Raw genomic sequence first — 16,163 nt, 5'->3', positions numbered from 1 at the left:
TAATTGTGAATAGAGATAATAATAAGGATATTGTATTTTCTGTATTGAGTAGTATTGTTTCAGGGGTAATTGCAAGCTATTTTCAGATGTGAGGTTAAAGATTTTAATACTGCGTTATAACGTTTTTGTTTTAAAATACCAAATCCCTTTTTTTTTTCGTGTAATCACTCCTGGAGCGAAGTATCCTGTCTGCACAGCCTTAAAAAAAAAATAATAAAATAAAATATTGGCGTTTCTATCCAGTATCATAGAATTTACAGTGCAGAAGGAGGCCATTCAGCCCACCGAGTCTGCACCAGCCCTCGGAAAGAGCACTCTACTCAAGCCCAAATCTCCACCCTACCCCCGTAACCCAGTAAACATTTTTGGACACAAAGGGCAATTTAGCATGGCCAATCCACCTAACCTGCACATCGTTGGACTGTGGGGGGAAACCAAAGCACATGGAAGAAACCCACGCAGACATGGGGAGACCGTGCAGACTCCTCATAGACAGTGACCCAAGCCGGATATCGAACCTGGGACCCTGAAGCTGTGTAGCAACAGTGCTAACCACTGTGCTACCGTGTCCCCCTATCCTAGCCACTGTTGTTGTTTGGTCTGGGATTGTAACAGTTAATAATGCATTCTTTCCTCAATAAGAAACCCTTGACTTTCCTATCTTTATACTGAATCTAAAGGTATGGTAATCACTGCTTCCCAAGTGGTGCTGTACTTTCAGGTCACCCAAGTACTGCACCTTAATACATAGAACCATGCAAAGCTGGACTTTCTGCTTTGCTGGAGTAGCAACACACTGCAATATTTTCAAGACTGCATTCTCCATCAAGACAATGTACCTCACCCCAAATATCTCCCCTACTTTAATCTGTTTTGGGATCATTGAAAGCTATCACAATTCTATTTCTTTAATTTGTCTACAATTTCTCTCTTTGATTCTACAGGTACTTTATTGTGATTGCTCACTACTCCTCAGCTCTATACAAAAACGGTTCTGGGGACAATCTATGCAACTGTTCATGATCCAGTGCTGCGACACGGTCTCTAATTATTAGTGCTATCCCTTCTCTCCCCTCAAGTATTGTCCAACATAAAGATAAATCCCATGACATCATTCAAATAAAAAATATAGGGAAGTTGTCCACAGTACTGGCCAACATTGCTCACCCAACCAGGACTACACAAAATAAAAACCCCAACATTTACTGGTTGTCCAAACTGCTGTGGTTGTCCAAACTGCTGTACATAAACTTGGTTCCCACTTTTGTTTGCGGAAGCGACTATATTTACCCGCGCTGCTGGCATTGTTCTGCATTACAAGCCAGCTGTTCAGACCACTGTGCTAAACCAGCCCCTGCAGGTTCCAGCAAGGATGGAAGTTCCTTGGATCCCCATGCCTCCCGACCCAGCTACTGCAATGACACTATTCCCATTTCATCATTACTTCCTATTGTAATAAATGACTATTGTTCCCACATTTCTCTAATTTTTATGCATTATTATAGACATTTTAGTTTGGATTCCTTTGGTCCTAAAGTCTTTGTTTTCTCACATCCTGAAGAATTGCCTTATTTCTGCATTAGAAGCAAAACCATGCATATGAACACAGGTACACGACAGCAATCTGACCTAGTTATACACAAGAGGATTCAGAAAGAAAACAAGGGCTCCTGTCTGAAGACTCCAGTAAGCATCCTGCTAATCTTCACAGCTGTATTGGTCTAACGGGGCGATGGTATACGGCGATGGTCATCACAAATTTCTATATAATCTTAAAATGATTCCAACAGGAGAGAGTGCGTGAGAGAGAGAGTGCGACAGTGAGTGAGTGAATGAGACACGGTTGCTGGAGGGTGCTGGTGATGAGGCTGGGATTTGCAGTGGTGGGGAGGAGCCCAGAGAGGGAGGATGTATACAGCAAAAAAGGAGAGTGTCAGAGGGAAAGATGGGGGGGGGGGGGGGGAGAAATGGTGCAGGCAGGGAGGGAATGAGGAGTGAGCCAGAGTGAGGAGGGTAGAGGCGAAGGAGCAGAATGGTACGACCTCCGCAAAGACATCCGGAATGCCAAGAGAGAATATCAAACCAAGCTAGAGTCACAGACAGACTCTCGGCGGTTGTGGCAAGGACTAAACACCATAACGGGCTACAAAGCGAAGCCGAACAGTATCTCTGGCAGCAGCGTACCACTCCCCGATGAACTCAATGCATTCTATGCTCGGTTTGAGCAGGTAACCAACAATCCGTTGGCGAGTGCCCCAGCAGCCCATAATTCACCCATACCCACCATCACAGCTTCCAAAGTCAGATTGGCCTTCCTGAAAGTGAACCCTCGGAAGGCGATGGGCCCAGACGGGATCCCTGGTCGTGCGCTCATAGCCTGCACGGACCAGCTGGCAGAGGTATTCACGGACATCTTTAACCTGTCCCTACTCCACTCCGAGGTCCCTGTTTCAAGAAGACCACCATCATACCAGTACCAAAGAAGAACCAGGCAACGTGCCTCAATGACTACCGACCAGTGGCCCTGACTTCAGTCGTAATGAAGTGCTTCGAGAGGTTGATCATGAAGCGCATCACCTCCATACTCCCAAAACGCCTTGATCCACTGCAATTTGCATACCGCTGCAACCGGTCCACATCAGACACCATTTCCCTGGCCCTCCACTCATCCCTAGAGCATCTCGAAAACAAGGACTCCTACATTAGACTCCTATTTATTGACTACAGCTCCGCCTTCAACATCATAATCCCAGCCAAGCTCATATCAAAGCTCCAAAACCTAGGACTTGGCTCCCCACTCTGCAACTGGATCCTCGATTTTCTGACCAACAGACCACAATCAGTAAGAATGAACAACAACACCTCCTCCACAATAGTCCTCAACACCGGCGCCCCGCTAGGCTGCGTACCTAGCCCCCTACTCTACTCCCTGTACACACACGACTACGTGGCAAAACTTGGTTCCAACTCCATCTACAAGTTTGCTAAAGATACGACCATAGTGGGCCGGATCTCGAATAACGATGAGTCCGAATACAGGAGGGAGATAGAGAACCTAGTGGAGTGGTGTAGCGACAACAATCTCTCCCTCAATGCCAGCAAAACTAAAGAGCTGGTAATTGACTTCGGGAAGCAAAGTACTGTACACACCCCTGTCAGCATCAACGGGGCCGAGGTGGAGATGGTTAGCAGTTTCAAATTCCTAGGGGTGCACATCTCCAAAAATCTGTCCTGGTCTACCCACGTCGACGCTACCACCAAGAAAGCACAACAGCGCCTATACTTCCTCAGGAAACTAAGGAAATTTGGCATGCCCACATTGACTCTTACCAACTTTTACAGATGCACCAGAGAAAGCATCCTATCAGGCTGCATCACAGCCTGGTATGGCAACTGCTCGGCCCAGGACTGCAAGAAACTTCAGAGAGTCGTGACTACCACCCAGTTCATCACACAAACCTGCCTCCCATCCATTGACTCCATCTACACCTCCCGCTGCCTGGGGAAAGCGGGCAGTATAATCAAAGATCCCTCCCACCCGGCTTACTCACTCTTCCAACTTCTTCCATCGGGCAGGAGATTCAGAAGTCTGAGAACACGCACAAACAGACTCAAAAACAGCTTCTTCCCCACTGTTACCAGACTCCTAAATGACCCTCTTATGGACTGATTTCATTAACACTACACCCTGTCTGCTTCATCCAATGCCAGTGCTTATGTAGTTACATTGTATATGTTGTGTTGCCCTATTATGTATTTTCTTTTATTCCCTTTTCTTCTCATGTACTTAATGATCTGTTGAGCTGCTCGCAGAAAAATACTTTTCACTGTACCTCGGTACACGTGACAATAAACAAATCCAATCCAATGGGAGGGAATGAGAGAGCAAGGAGGAGCCGGGCTGTAGGGGGTGGCAGCAAGCAGAAGTGTTGGAAGGAATGAGGGAGAGTGAAAAAGATGTGAGGAGGAAAGAAACTTCAATGGTATCTTGCAGCTGTTGAAATGAAAGTACTTAAACAGGTAAATGGGGTAGCCATTTTGAATCCAATAATATCCCGTCAAACTAAGAGCAGTTGATGAGCTTTTTGAGTTTTGGAACAGGCGGCTATGTTGACCATATAATGGCACGTCTCCTTGCTCTGCCAAGTACCATGAATTTGACTTATCTGAAGGATGGATGACATTTCCAATATTACAGCACTCGCCAAGAGCTGCAAGTATCAGACCACAGTATGTGCTCAATTTTTGGAAATGGGAACCTGATTCAGAGGCAAATATGCAAATCCAACTTGCATATTTTAAAAAAAAAGGAGATTTAAACATCAACCATCTGGACACGTCAAAAATCATACTGTAATTACATGGTTTTGTGGCTTTGCTCAAACATGCCTCCTCAAAATAATTAAGAGCCTATAGCTAACCTATGCAATGATTATGAGCGAGCCTTAACATTATACCTTGTCGTGACTTCCGGGTGCGGCTATGCAGAGCTAGGTCGCATATTCGGTAGCTCCCGCTTGGAACGGACTTTTGGGCTCTTTTACAGGGCCCGCACGGCATTTGTTTGACATTTCCCGGTGTGGGAAGAAGACTGTAGCATTCCCCTGACAGTGTCCTCCAGGAATGGTATGTCTTTTGGTTACCAGACCCAGCAGAAACAGTAAAAGATTTGGCTGGAGCCGCAGGAATAGACAAAAGCCTCTTCCAGCATGCAGGCGGGGGAAGGGCAAGCTTAAAGCTGCAAGCTGACTTGAGGGCCTCTATTAAAGGTGAATTCTAGCAGCAGAGGGAACAACTGTGAAAAGATCTACAAAGGCCATTGAAGAAGCGGGGACGAGGCTTCCGGTGGCAGCCATGGAGGAGTATGTCGCGCATTCGGCAGCTCCCGTCTGGAACCGACTCTCAGACCTTTTTCAGGAGTTTCCATAGACTTTTTTGGGCAGACTGGTGAAGCGAACACTGTCAAAAGGATCCCCTCTTGAGACTTCCGGTTGCGGCTAAAAGTCGCACATTCGGCGGCTCTCGCAAAAACAGACTTTTGGGCTCTTTTCCGGGCCCCCAAGGACACTTTTTCGACGTTTCTCGGTGTGGGAAGGAGTTAATAATAGCTCCCCGTCAGTATATGGTTTTAACTAGGAGTGGGACGACAAAAAAGCTGGTGGTGGACCAGAAGAAGGGAGGGAAGAAGGACAAAATGGCGGCGGGCGGAGACCAGGCAGCGTGGGGGCAGTGGGCGGAGGAGCAACAGGAGGGTATCCAACGCTGCCTCAGAGAGATTAAAGCGGACCTGCTAGAGCCGATGAAGGCTTCTATTGATAAGATGCTGGAGGCACAGACGGACCAGGGGGTGGCGATCAGAGAGGCTCGACAATAGATCTCTGACAATGAGGACGAGATCTTAGGCCTGGCGGTAAAGGTGGAGGCGCACAAGGCACTCCACAAGTATGGCAGGAGCGGTTCAAGGAGATGGAGAATCGGTCGAGGCGGAAGAATCTGTGGATTCTGGATCTCCCAGAGGGGCTGGACGTGGGGGCCTATGTGGTCACCATGTTGAACTCACTGATGGGAGCAGGGTCCTTCCAGGGGCCCCTGGAGCTGGAAGGGGCCCATAGAGTGTCGGCGAGGAGGCCCAAGGCTAAGGAGCCTCCGCGGGCAGTGCTGGTGCTGTTCCATCGGGAGTGTGTGCTCAGGTGGGCCAAGAAGGAGAGGAGCAGCAGGTGGGAGAACGCTGAGGTTCGGATATATCAGGACTGGAGTGCGGAGGTGGCAAAGAGGGGGGCCGGGTACAATCGAGCGAAGGCGGTGCTGCACAGGAAGGGGGTGAAGTTTGGCATGTTGCAGCCGGCGCGACTGTGGGTTACCTACAAGGACCGGCACCATTATTTTGAGTCTCCGGAGGAGGCGTGGGCCTTTGTTCAGGCCGAGAAGCTGGACACAGACGGAGGGTCGGGATGGGCGATTGGGGACTGCGGTGGATATGTTATGCCTATTTTTGGTTTGGGGGGGGGGGGGGGGGGGGGGGGGGCCTTTGCATTGTTTCGGATTTCTTTGGTTTTTTTTCTTTCGGGTTGGGGAGGGTGGATGGGGCGGGTTGGGCACTGTTTTGGTTGGTGGCGGGGCCTGGTAGGTGGAGAGCGCGCGCTTTTTTCCCGCGCCGAAGAATGGGGGACGGGGCCAGGGCGGGGAAGCGAGGATTGTTTCCAGTGCTTAGAACGGAGGGGGGAGGGGGAGAGCCTGTGGATGGGGAGCGGGAGAGGAGGGTGTGCCACACAATGGGAGGAGTCGAAGGGGAGGCAGGAGTGGCTGGGGTCAGCAGGAATCAGCTGACTTGTGGAAGTGCAATGGGGGGAGTAAACCAGCTAGGATGGGTCCTAGCCGGGGGGGGGGGGGAATAGAGTTGCTGCTGAAAGTCAAGGAGGAGTTGGAGCGAGGGGTCGAGACGGGGGTATGCCGCTGTGGGGAACAGGCCGGGTGTGGGGTGCGGGCGCGTGGCTGGCCGAGGAGGGGTGATGGCTAGTTGGCGGGGGAGGGGGGCGGGTAGCCCCCTGATCCAGCTGATAACCTGGAATGTAAGGGGACTGAATGGGCCGGTTAAGCGGGCCCGTGTGTTCGCGCACCTGAAGGGGCTCAAGGCGGATGTGGTTATGCTCCAGGAGAGACACCTGAATGTGGCAGACCAGGTAAGACTGAGGAAAGGGTGGGTAGGTCAGGTGTTTCACTCGGGGCTAGATGCCAAAAATCGAGGGGTGGCGATTTTGGCGGGAAAGAAGGTGTCATTCGAGGCGTCGAGCATTGTGGCAGATAATGGCGGTAGGTACATAATGGTAAGTGGTAAGTTGCAGGGAGAGAGGGTGGTACTGGTCAATGTGTATGCTCCGAACTGGGACGATGCGGGTTTTATGCGGCGTATGTTGGGTCGGATCCCAGACTTGGAAGTGGGGGGCCTGATAATGGGGGGAGACTTTAACACGGTGTTGGATCCGGCACTGGATCGCTCCAGGTCTAGGACGGGTAGGAAGCCGGCGGCGGCTAGTGTTGAGGGGATTTATGGACCAAATGGGAGGGGTGGACCCTTGGAGATTTGCAAGGCCGGGGGCTAGGGAATTTTAATTCTTCTCATGTCCATAAGGCTTATTCTCGAATAGACTTTTTCATTTTGAGTAGGGCGCCGATAGCGAGAGTAGAGGATACAGAGTATTCGGCAATAGCCATTGCGGACCACGCCCCGCATTGGGTGGACTTGGAGATGGGGGAGGAGAGGGACCAGCGCCCGCTGTAGCGCTTGGAGGTGGGGCTGTTGGCGGACGAGGAGGTGAGCGAGCGGGTCCGAGGAAGTATAGAGAGGTACTTGGAGACCAACGACAATGGGGAGGTCCGAGTGGGGATGGTATGGGAGGCACTGAAGGCGGTGGTGAGGGGAGAGCTGATCTCCATTAGGGCCCACAAGGAGCGGAGGGAGCGGGAGAGACTGGTGGGGGAGATGGTGAGGGTAGACAGGAGGTATGAGAAAGAGCCCGAGGAAGGATTGTTGAGGAAGCGGCGCAGCCTCCAGGCCGAATTCGACCTGGTGACCACCAGGAAGGCGGAGGTGCAGTGGAGGAAGGCCCAAGGGGCGGTCTACGAGTATGGGGAAAAGGCAAGCCGGATGTTGGCACATCAGCTTCGGAAGCGGGACGCAGCTAGGGAGATCGGGGGAGTTAAGGACAGAGGAGGTAGCTTGGTGCAGAGTGGGGTTGGCATCAATGGGGTCTTCAGGGACTTCTACCAGGAATTGTACCGATCGGAGCCCCCACGGGAGGAGGGAGGGATGGGCCGCTTCCTGGACCAATTGAGGTTTCCAAAGGTGGAAGAGGGACTGGTGGCGGGACTGGGGACCCCGATTGGGCTGGAGGAGGTGATCAAAGGGATAGGAAGCATGCAGGCGGGGAAGGCACTGGGGCCGGACGGTTTCCAGGTCGAGTTCCATAAAAAATATATGGACCTGCTGTTAGTTAGGACCTTTAATGAGGCAAGGGAGGGGGGGGGCTTTACCCCCGACGAAGTCCCGGGCATATGACTCCTTGATCCTGAAGCGGGACAAGGATCCCCTGCAATGTGGGTCTTACAGACCGATTTCCTTGCTAAATGTAGATGCCAAGGTGCTGACGAAGGTCTTAGCCACGAGGATTGAGGATTGTGTGCCACCGATCATCCATGAAGACCAGACGGGGTTTGTGAAGGGGAGTCAGTTGAACGCGAATGTGCGGGGGCTTTTGAACGTTATCATGATTCCGGCGAGGGAGGGGGAGGCGGCGATAGTGGTGGCGATGGACGCTGAGAAAGCCTTCGATAGGGTAGAGTGGGGGTACCTGTGGGAGGTGCTGAAGAGGTTCGGGTTTGGGGAGGGGTTTGTCAGGTGGGTTAGGCTGTTGTGAGGTCCCGATGGCGAGTGTGGCCACAAATAGGAGGAAGTCAGAGTACTTTCGGTTGCATCGAGGGACGAGACAGGGATGTCCCCTGTCCCCCTTGCTCTTCGCACTGGCGATTGAACCCCTGGCTATGGCACTGAGAGAATCGAGGAACTGGAGGGGGTTGGTGCGGGGTGGGGAGGAGCATAGGGTGTCGCTTTATGCTGACGACCTGCTGCTGTATGTGGCGGAGTAGGTGGGAGGAATGCCTGAGGTAATGAGGATCCTTAGGGAATTCGGGGACTTTTCGGGGTACAAGCTCAATATGGGGAAGAGCGAGCTGTTTGTAGTTCAGCTAGGGGATCAGGAGAGGGCGATTGGCGAGCTCCCACTAAAAAGGGCGGAGAGGAGCTTCAGATATTTGGGGGTCCAGGTGGCCAGAAGCTGGGGGGCCCTGCATAGGCTTAACTTTACAAGGCTGGTGGAGCAAATGGAGCAGGAGTTCAAGAGGTGGAACGCATTGCCGCTGTCCTTGGCGGGTAGGGTGCAGTCAATCAAAATGACGGTGCTCCCAAGGTTTTTGTTCCTGTTCTAGTGCCTCCCCGTGTTTATCCCGAAGGCTTTTTTCAGGTGGGTTAACAGGAGTATAATGGGGTTTGTGTGGGCGCGAGGGACTCCGAGGGTGAGAAGGGTGTTCCTGGAGCGGAGTTGAGATGGGGGGGCTGGCGCTGCCCAACCTCTGTGGGTACTACTGGGCCGCCAATGCGACGATGGTGCGCAAGTGGTTGGAGGGGGAGGGGGCTGCATGGAAGAGGCAGGAGACGGCGTCCTGTGTGGGTACGAATCTGGGGCGCCGCTCCCTCCAAGGAGGTATACCACGAGCCCAGTGGTGGCGGCGGCCCCGGCGTGGACCCCATTACGGGGGAACCACCGGTTCGCCCCAGGAAGAACAGGTGGAGGGTTTTCGTGGTGGCACAGGGCAGGGATACGAAAGTTGGGGGACCTGTTTGTGGACGGGAAGTTCGCGAGCTTGGGTGAGCTGGAGGAGAAGTACGGGCTCCCCGCCCGGGGAATACCTTCAGGTACTTACAGGTAAGGGCGTTTGCCAGACGGCAGGTGGTGGAATTCCCGCGGCTACTGCCACACACAGTACAGGACAGGGTGCTCTCGAGGGGGGGGGGGGGGGGGAAGAGAAGATCTCGGAAACTTACCAGGTGATGCAGGAGGAGGAGGCGGCCTCGGTGGTGGAGTTGAAAGGCAAGTGGGAGGAGGAGTTGGGAGAGGAGATCGAAGAGGGGACGTGGGAAGATGCCCTAGGGAGGGTGAATTCTTCCTCTGTGCGCGAGGCTCAGCAGTTTAAGGTGCTGCACAGGGCACACATGACCGGGGCAAGAATGAGCAGGTTCTTTGGGGGTGAGGACAGGTGTGTTAGGTGCTCAGGGAGCCCAGCAAATCACACCCATATGCTCTGGGCATGCCCAGCGCTGGAGGAATTTTGGAAGGGCGTAGCGAGGACAGTGTCGAGGGTGGTAGGATCCAGGGTCAGACCGGGCTGGGGGCTCAATATTTGGGGTGGCAGAGGAGCCGGGAGTGCAGGAGGCGAAAGAGGCCGGAATTCTGGCCTTTGCGTCCCTGGTAGCCCGGCGAAGGATTCTTCTTCAGTGGAAAGATGCAAGGCCCCCGAGCATGGAATCCTGGATCAGCGATATGGCAGGGTTCATTAAAGTGGAGAGGGTGAAATTCGCCTTGAGAGGGTCGTTACAAGGGTTCTTTAGGCGGTGGCAACCGTTCTTAGACTTTCTGGCAGAACGATAGACAATGGCAGCAGCACCTCGGGGTGGGGGGGGTTTACTTTATTTTTGTTTATGTTATTTACACTGGAGGGTCTGAGGGGGTGTATACACCTGTTGTGTTAAGTCGGGGTGTTAATGTTAATTTATTATTTATGTACAGGGTGGAGGGGTTTGGGGGGGTTGCTTTTTTAGATTGTGTTTTGTACCTAACCCTGTTGGGTTCTTTTTTCTTTCTCATTTTGTTATTGATATTTTATGAAAACCTTTAATAAAAATTATTTTTTTTAAAAAAAACATTATACCTTGTCCATCGAGAACAATGTCCATGACGCCATGCTTGACTTTCATGTGCCGGCTTAAATTCCCTTTGAGGGTAAACTTGCTTGAACAGTATGGACATTTGAAGGGTTTACTGTCTGAATGAAGGTGCATGTGACCCAACAGATTGTACATCCGATTGAATTCTTTTCCACAAACCTGAAAGGAGAGAGAGAGAACAGGAAAACTCCCATTATTCTCAATTAAAGCTGAATTCCTCAAATTAAAAGACTGCTAGAGGCAATACACATGCTTACGATAAATGAAATATTTTTCCTCCCATGTTTAATTATTTTCTAGTTTATTGGCTTGTATCTAACAGTACAAAGCCATAGCCCTGTTCAAACAATTAGTTGAACTACAGGTCATTGTTGCAGATTGAATTGCTACAGCAACTTTGGGAGTTAAACTTAGTCATATTGTAATGTTGATTGTACACAGCGACATACCGAACAACAGAACTATGAACACATTGCATAAAGCATTCTGAAATGAAGGTCACTAGTATATTATTATTAGTGTTAGAAATGATACTGAACCTAGCAATGTACAGAACCAGAAGAAAACAAAACTCTGATCTATCGAACCAGTCCAGAGGCTCTGCTTTCTTCATACCCCCCAATGGAAAAATCCACTACCACCAACAGTAAAAAATCATGGTGATGAATATCTGCGACAGCAAGCGACTAGAAGTTTACTGGATCTGTAACCTTGCAGAAGTCAATTCTTCAAGAAAAATCATTTTTTAAAAATTAATGCGCTTTCTACATATCCATTCTTGGGATGTGGGTGAGACAGGGAAGCCCTCAAATTTCTCATCACTGGTTGCTGGACCTTCTGTTTTGTTTTAATCTGAATGAGTTGTTTCGAGTGTTTTTCACTTGCCACAATCTCAGAAGGAAATAGAACAGTAAGTGTGATCAAAATAAAAGCTCCTACTGGAATCTTATCTGTATTAATAATGAAAATTGCATACCAACCACACAGAAATACAATAATTTATACTTGTAAATTCACTTCAAGTCCCAGTAGAATATGGTTGCCCAGGCTCTCTCCTACTGAATTTACCTCTTCTCTATAAAACTAGTCCCATGTCAGTATTGAGTTAAAGATGTCACTGTCTGCAATGTTGGATAACTAGCCATAAAACAACTCAATTTCAAACAATACTTTGTAGTCAGTTCAGAAATTTGTGTGACTAGTACCATCAATTTAGAACTGCATCAATACAAAGTACTGGAAAATGTTTAGATTCAATTACATTTGCAATTTGCTATGTTTTTGAAATGTTTGTGGCTTTCTGAAGTGAGGGATAACATGCTTGTCCACTTTTGGTAACACTTGCTCTTTGAGGTGTCCGCAGTACAGTTGCTCAATGGGCCCTGTGGGGAGCACCAATCCCAAAGGAAGACCTCCCAATTTACCCAACTTGCATTTCTAAAGTCTTGAACTTGCCACTCAAATGCTCTTGCGCTAATGTGATCTGACATTCACAAGCAACCAAGTCTACAATACCCCAACTCATTTCACAAAGGCACATTAAGTGGATCTGAATTGGACCCAAGTCACAACAAAGAAAGACAAGGTAGCATAATGTAACAAACACTGAAAACCAGCACCAATCCCCATCTTCCAACCTTATGTTATAAACAGCTCCACCGCCACCCACCCAATCCTTCTGTACTACAAGACACTAACCCCTCCCAACCCAATGTTCCAAACTCCAAGCCACAGAGCTAGGAAATCATCAATGTTGCCTAAGCAGCAGAAAACAGACAAAGATGGAAAAGTCACAGCTACATTGAAATCAGAAGTCAATAACATTTTTAAACTAATCTTATTTTTCAAATATCGCAGTTGTACTTATCCAGTACAGGATAACACTTCTATAGCAGAGCAGAGAAAGGATTGAAGAACATCCTCTGATAGACAGCGGGCTGGATTCTGTGGTCCCCCAGCCACGTATTTCTTGGCGGCACACTGTTCGCTGGCAGTGGGATTCTATTTTTCCACCGCTTGTCAATGGGACTTCCCATTGAAGCCACCCCATGCCGCCGGGAAACACACGGGGAGGATTGCACTACCAGCACAAAAAGTGAATTCCAACAGTCGGAGATTTATAGAATCATAGAATCCCTACAGTGCGGAAGGAGGCCATTTGGTCCATCGAGTTGGCACCGACCCTCTGAAAGAGCACTCCACCCAATCCCACTCCTCAGCTCTATCCCAATAACCCCTTAACCTAACCCACATATCTTTGGACATTAAGGGGAAATTTAGCTTGTTCCAATCCATTTAACCTGCACATCTTTGGATTGTGGAAGGAAACAGGAACACCCAGAGGAAACTCTCAGACACAGGGAGAAAGTGCAAACTTCACACAGTCACCCAAGGCCAGAACTGAATCTGGGTCCCTGGCACTGTGATGCAACAGTGCTAATCATTGTGCCACCCTGCCACCCTCCAGCCAACATCTTAAACACCAAAATCTAATATTACACCTCAACTGCGTCATGCATCCTGTACAATAATAAAATGCCAGAGATCCTGAAAAACAATCTTCTGACAACTGCTGGTGCAACATTTCCTTCTCCTTCCCCATGCCATAAACAAAATACTTTATTTCTTGACTGCCCAGACTGGCGAGCTGCTTTTCAGCATCTGGCTGGCTATGCAGAAACAAGCCCGGAGCAAAAAGATCATTCCATCGGTAGGAGAGCAAGTTTTCCCATTTAAAAAATATCTCCCACATGCTTGCCCAGTAACTTTTCTAAACTGCAAATACAGTTTTTCTCCTTGAAAATTTGATTCTTCACATTTTGGGGAAAGGCATGATTCTGTCTCACTCACTGAGTAACTACATCACTGAGCTTAAGTAGGTATAAAACTAACAGAAAAAATTAATTCCGCAACTGCTTTTCAAACTACTTGGAGAAAGTTAAGTAAAAGAAGAGCAATCCAAGTGGCAGAGGACAGAGGGAGGGACAGGGAAATTATGTAAAATGCAAGGGGGAAAAAATGCATGATGGACTTGCACAAAAACCGGATTGAGAGTCAGAGGTAAACCTGGAAATAGAGATACCAAGGGAAAAAAGCTAAATTGCAATATGTCAAATTTCTTTTTTTTGTTGTTGCATTATTGTGGGCGAGAAGGACACTCACCGAACACATTTCCAAATTAGCTTTGGGATTATCTGTAGGGATGTTAACTGGATTTGACAATTGCAGAGGGTCAGTCTCTTGCTTCATTTCAGATATCGGACTCAAACTAAACCACTGACTTTCAAAACCATCAAGTTATCCTTTCTGCTGTAATTCGAAATGGGTGGCTGCCTCTCACTGCATCCATTTTCCTTGGCTCTCCTAAAATGGCACGAAATCTTGTATCTGTCCAGTATATTTGCAACTATTTGTCACTTCAGCTTTCTTAGCCAGGAATAATCTCCTGACAATTAATTGCTTCTAATACGCCACTGCAACTACTTGCAACCCGTGCCTCAACTATACATCTTCCACTCAACTTTATTGCTGGATAGAAATCACAGGGTGTACCAATATGGCATCCTTTTCTCTTACCTTACATTTAAATGGTTTGACGGGTGAATGAACAATCATGTGTGTCTTCAAAGTCTGTTTTTGAACAAAAGTTTTAAAGCAGATGTGGCACTGATAAGCTCGGACACTGGTATGAATTAGCATATGTCTCTTCAGGTTTGCTTGAAGGGTGAATTCACGTCCACATACTTCACACTTGAACTCTTTTACTCCCTGAAAGAGGGGAACGATGCAGGTGAGACTTTAAATTATTTCAAATGAATTATTACTTTAACAGAAACAATGAAAACCTGCAAATTTAAACCATTTTGTTAAGATAGCCTGTACAAGTGCATGGTTAATTCCAGACCCATTGACCCGGGGTCACTAGACTAACAATCTTTGTTGTCACAAGTAGGCTTACATTAACTCTGCAATGAAGTCACTGTGAAAAGCCCAGAGTTGCCACATTCTGGCGCCTGTTCGGGTACACAGAGGGAGAATTCAGAATGTCCAATTCACCCAACATCACGTCTTTCTGGACTTGTGGGAGGAAACCGAATCACCCGGAGGAAACCCATGCAGACACGGGGAGAACCTCCTTCCTAGGTCTCATCGCTTCTGCCAAGCTCACTCAGAAAGCATCAGGCAGGAACCAATCACTGACTGGTGTCAGGCAGAACACTGGCTGGCAACCTGTGGGTTGGCCAGGGACAATCACTCGATTTCCTCCAAAGCTGGTTCCCAAGATTCACTCGGCACCAAAGAGTCTGTTTCTCCTCTCCAAAATACAAAATCTAGGAATACACTGTCCTGGCAAGCACTCTTCTGCTTAAAGGCACATTCTGATTATAGGTCCACGGGCCTAAACTAAAATGGGAACAAAGGAAATAAACAGAAAGGACTCCTTAAAATTTTGAAACACAAATCGATTCCCCCCTGAAAATGAAGATAAAATTAATGAGATCAGAACTAAAAAAAAAAAAGGTAAAATAAGAAAAGTAAACTGATGCATTTGCAACGGGGGACATTTAAAAAAAAAAAATTTAGATTTCCCAATTCATTTTTTTCCAATTAAGGGGCAATTTAGCATGGCCAATCCACCTCGCTTGCACATCTTTTTGGGTTGTGGGGGCGAAACCCACGCAAACATGGGGAGAATGTGCAAATTCCACACGGACAATGACCCAGAGCCGGGATCAAACCTGGGACCGTGGCGCCGTGAGGCAGCAGTGCTAACCCACTGCACCACCGTTGCCTTCCAAAGGCTGACATTTGAAAATGCACCTGCAAGGAGGCTACCACAGCATAGTGGCATTGAGTGGGGTATGGGTGGGCATTAACCCATTGTTTCACAGAGCTGCAAGAAATATCCATGTCAACCACACAAGTGATTTGTTGATTCCAAATACACAACCTAACCATGAACAAGTTCTTTAACCTAGCAATGAGAAAGAGGAAAACGAGTCATCTCGGCTGACTGAGAAACAAAATTCTACTTTGCCGGAGGAAAGGGGAAAACATAACCAGAATAACTTTTGCCACTGGACCATTCCCAGGAGGCGCAACAGTGATTTTGGGTCTGAAATAAATGCTAACTTGAATGCAGCCAGTTGCCTGCAAGAGAATGGTTTGAATGACACAGAATCAAGTTGAATTTAGAAATACTGAAGGTCGGAAAAATAAAGATATCTGAAATGCACAGTACGAGTCCAATACTAGAAAGCCATCTACAAAAACTCATCACCTCAAAAGGAAGGAGTGCTTGCAAAATCCTGTTGGCTTTCCCACAATTTAATTCTGGAAATTTAAACAGGTTAACTCTACTACAGGTATCATAGAATTACAGTGCAAAAGGAGGCCATTCAGCCCATCGAGCCTGCGCCAGCCCTTGGAAAGAGCACCCTACTTAAGCCCCATGCCTCCACCCTATCCCCTTTATTCCCATAACCCAACCTAACCTTTTGTGGACACTAAGGGCAATGTAGAATGGCCAGTCCACCTAACCTGCACATCTTTGGACTGTGGGAGAAAACCGGAGCACCAGAGAGACGCACGCGCACACGCACACACGCGCGCACGCACGCAGAGAGAACGTGCAGACTCCACACAGACAGCGACCCAAGCCGGG

At 48.6% G+C, this 16,163-nt stretch overlaps 1 protein-coding gene across 4 annotated transcripts in view; it reads right to left on the bottom strand.

Moving 5' to 3' along the window:
* The window catches only part of znf710a (zinc finger protein 710a), a 57,449-nt gene that overhangs the window by 30,841 nt on the left and 10,445 nt on the right, over positions 1-16,163 (bottom strand). For 2 of the 4 annotated variants that reach the window (XR_011933607.1, XR_011933608.1), the window contains exons 3-4: positions 14,080-14,266; positions 10,483-10,657 (exon numbers count right to left, since the gene is read on the bottom strand). Coding sequence is in view for 1 of the 4 variants with exons in the window: in XM_072468719.1 (XP_072324820.1) it covers positions 10,483-10,657; positions 14,075-14,266 (367 nt within the window). In the remaining 3 variants the exon portion in view is untranslated. Of the gene's footprint in view, positions 1-10,482; positions 10,658-14,074; positions 14,267-16,163 lie in introns of all 4 variants that reach the window. The other 2 variants (XR_011933606.1, XM_072468719.1) reach the window with 1 other exon arrangement.

The sequence above is a fragment of the Scyliorhinus torazame genome, chromosome 12 (assembly GCF_047496885.1).
Source record: "Scyliorhinus torazame isolate Kashiwa2021f chromosome 12, sScyTor2.1, whole genome shotgun sequence".
Taxonomy (NCBI): domain Eukaryota; kingdom Metazoa; phylum Chordata; class Chondrichthyes; order Carcharhiniformes; family Scyliorhinidae; genus Scyliorhinus; species Scyliorhinus torazame.
Note: the sequence above shows the minus strand (reverse complement) of the source record. Positions and strands in the feature narration are given on the sequence as shown.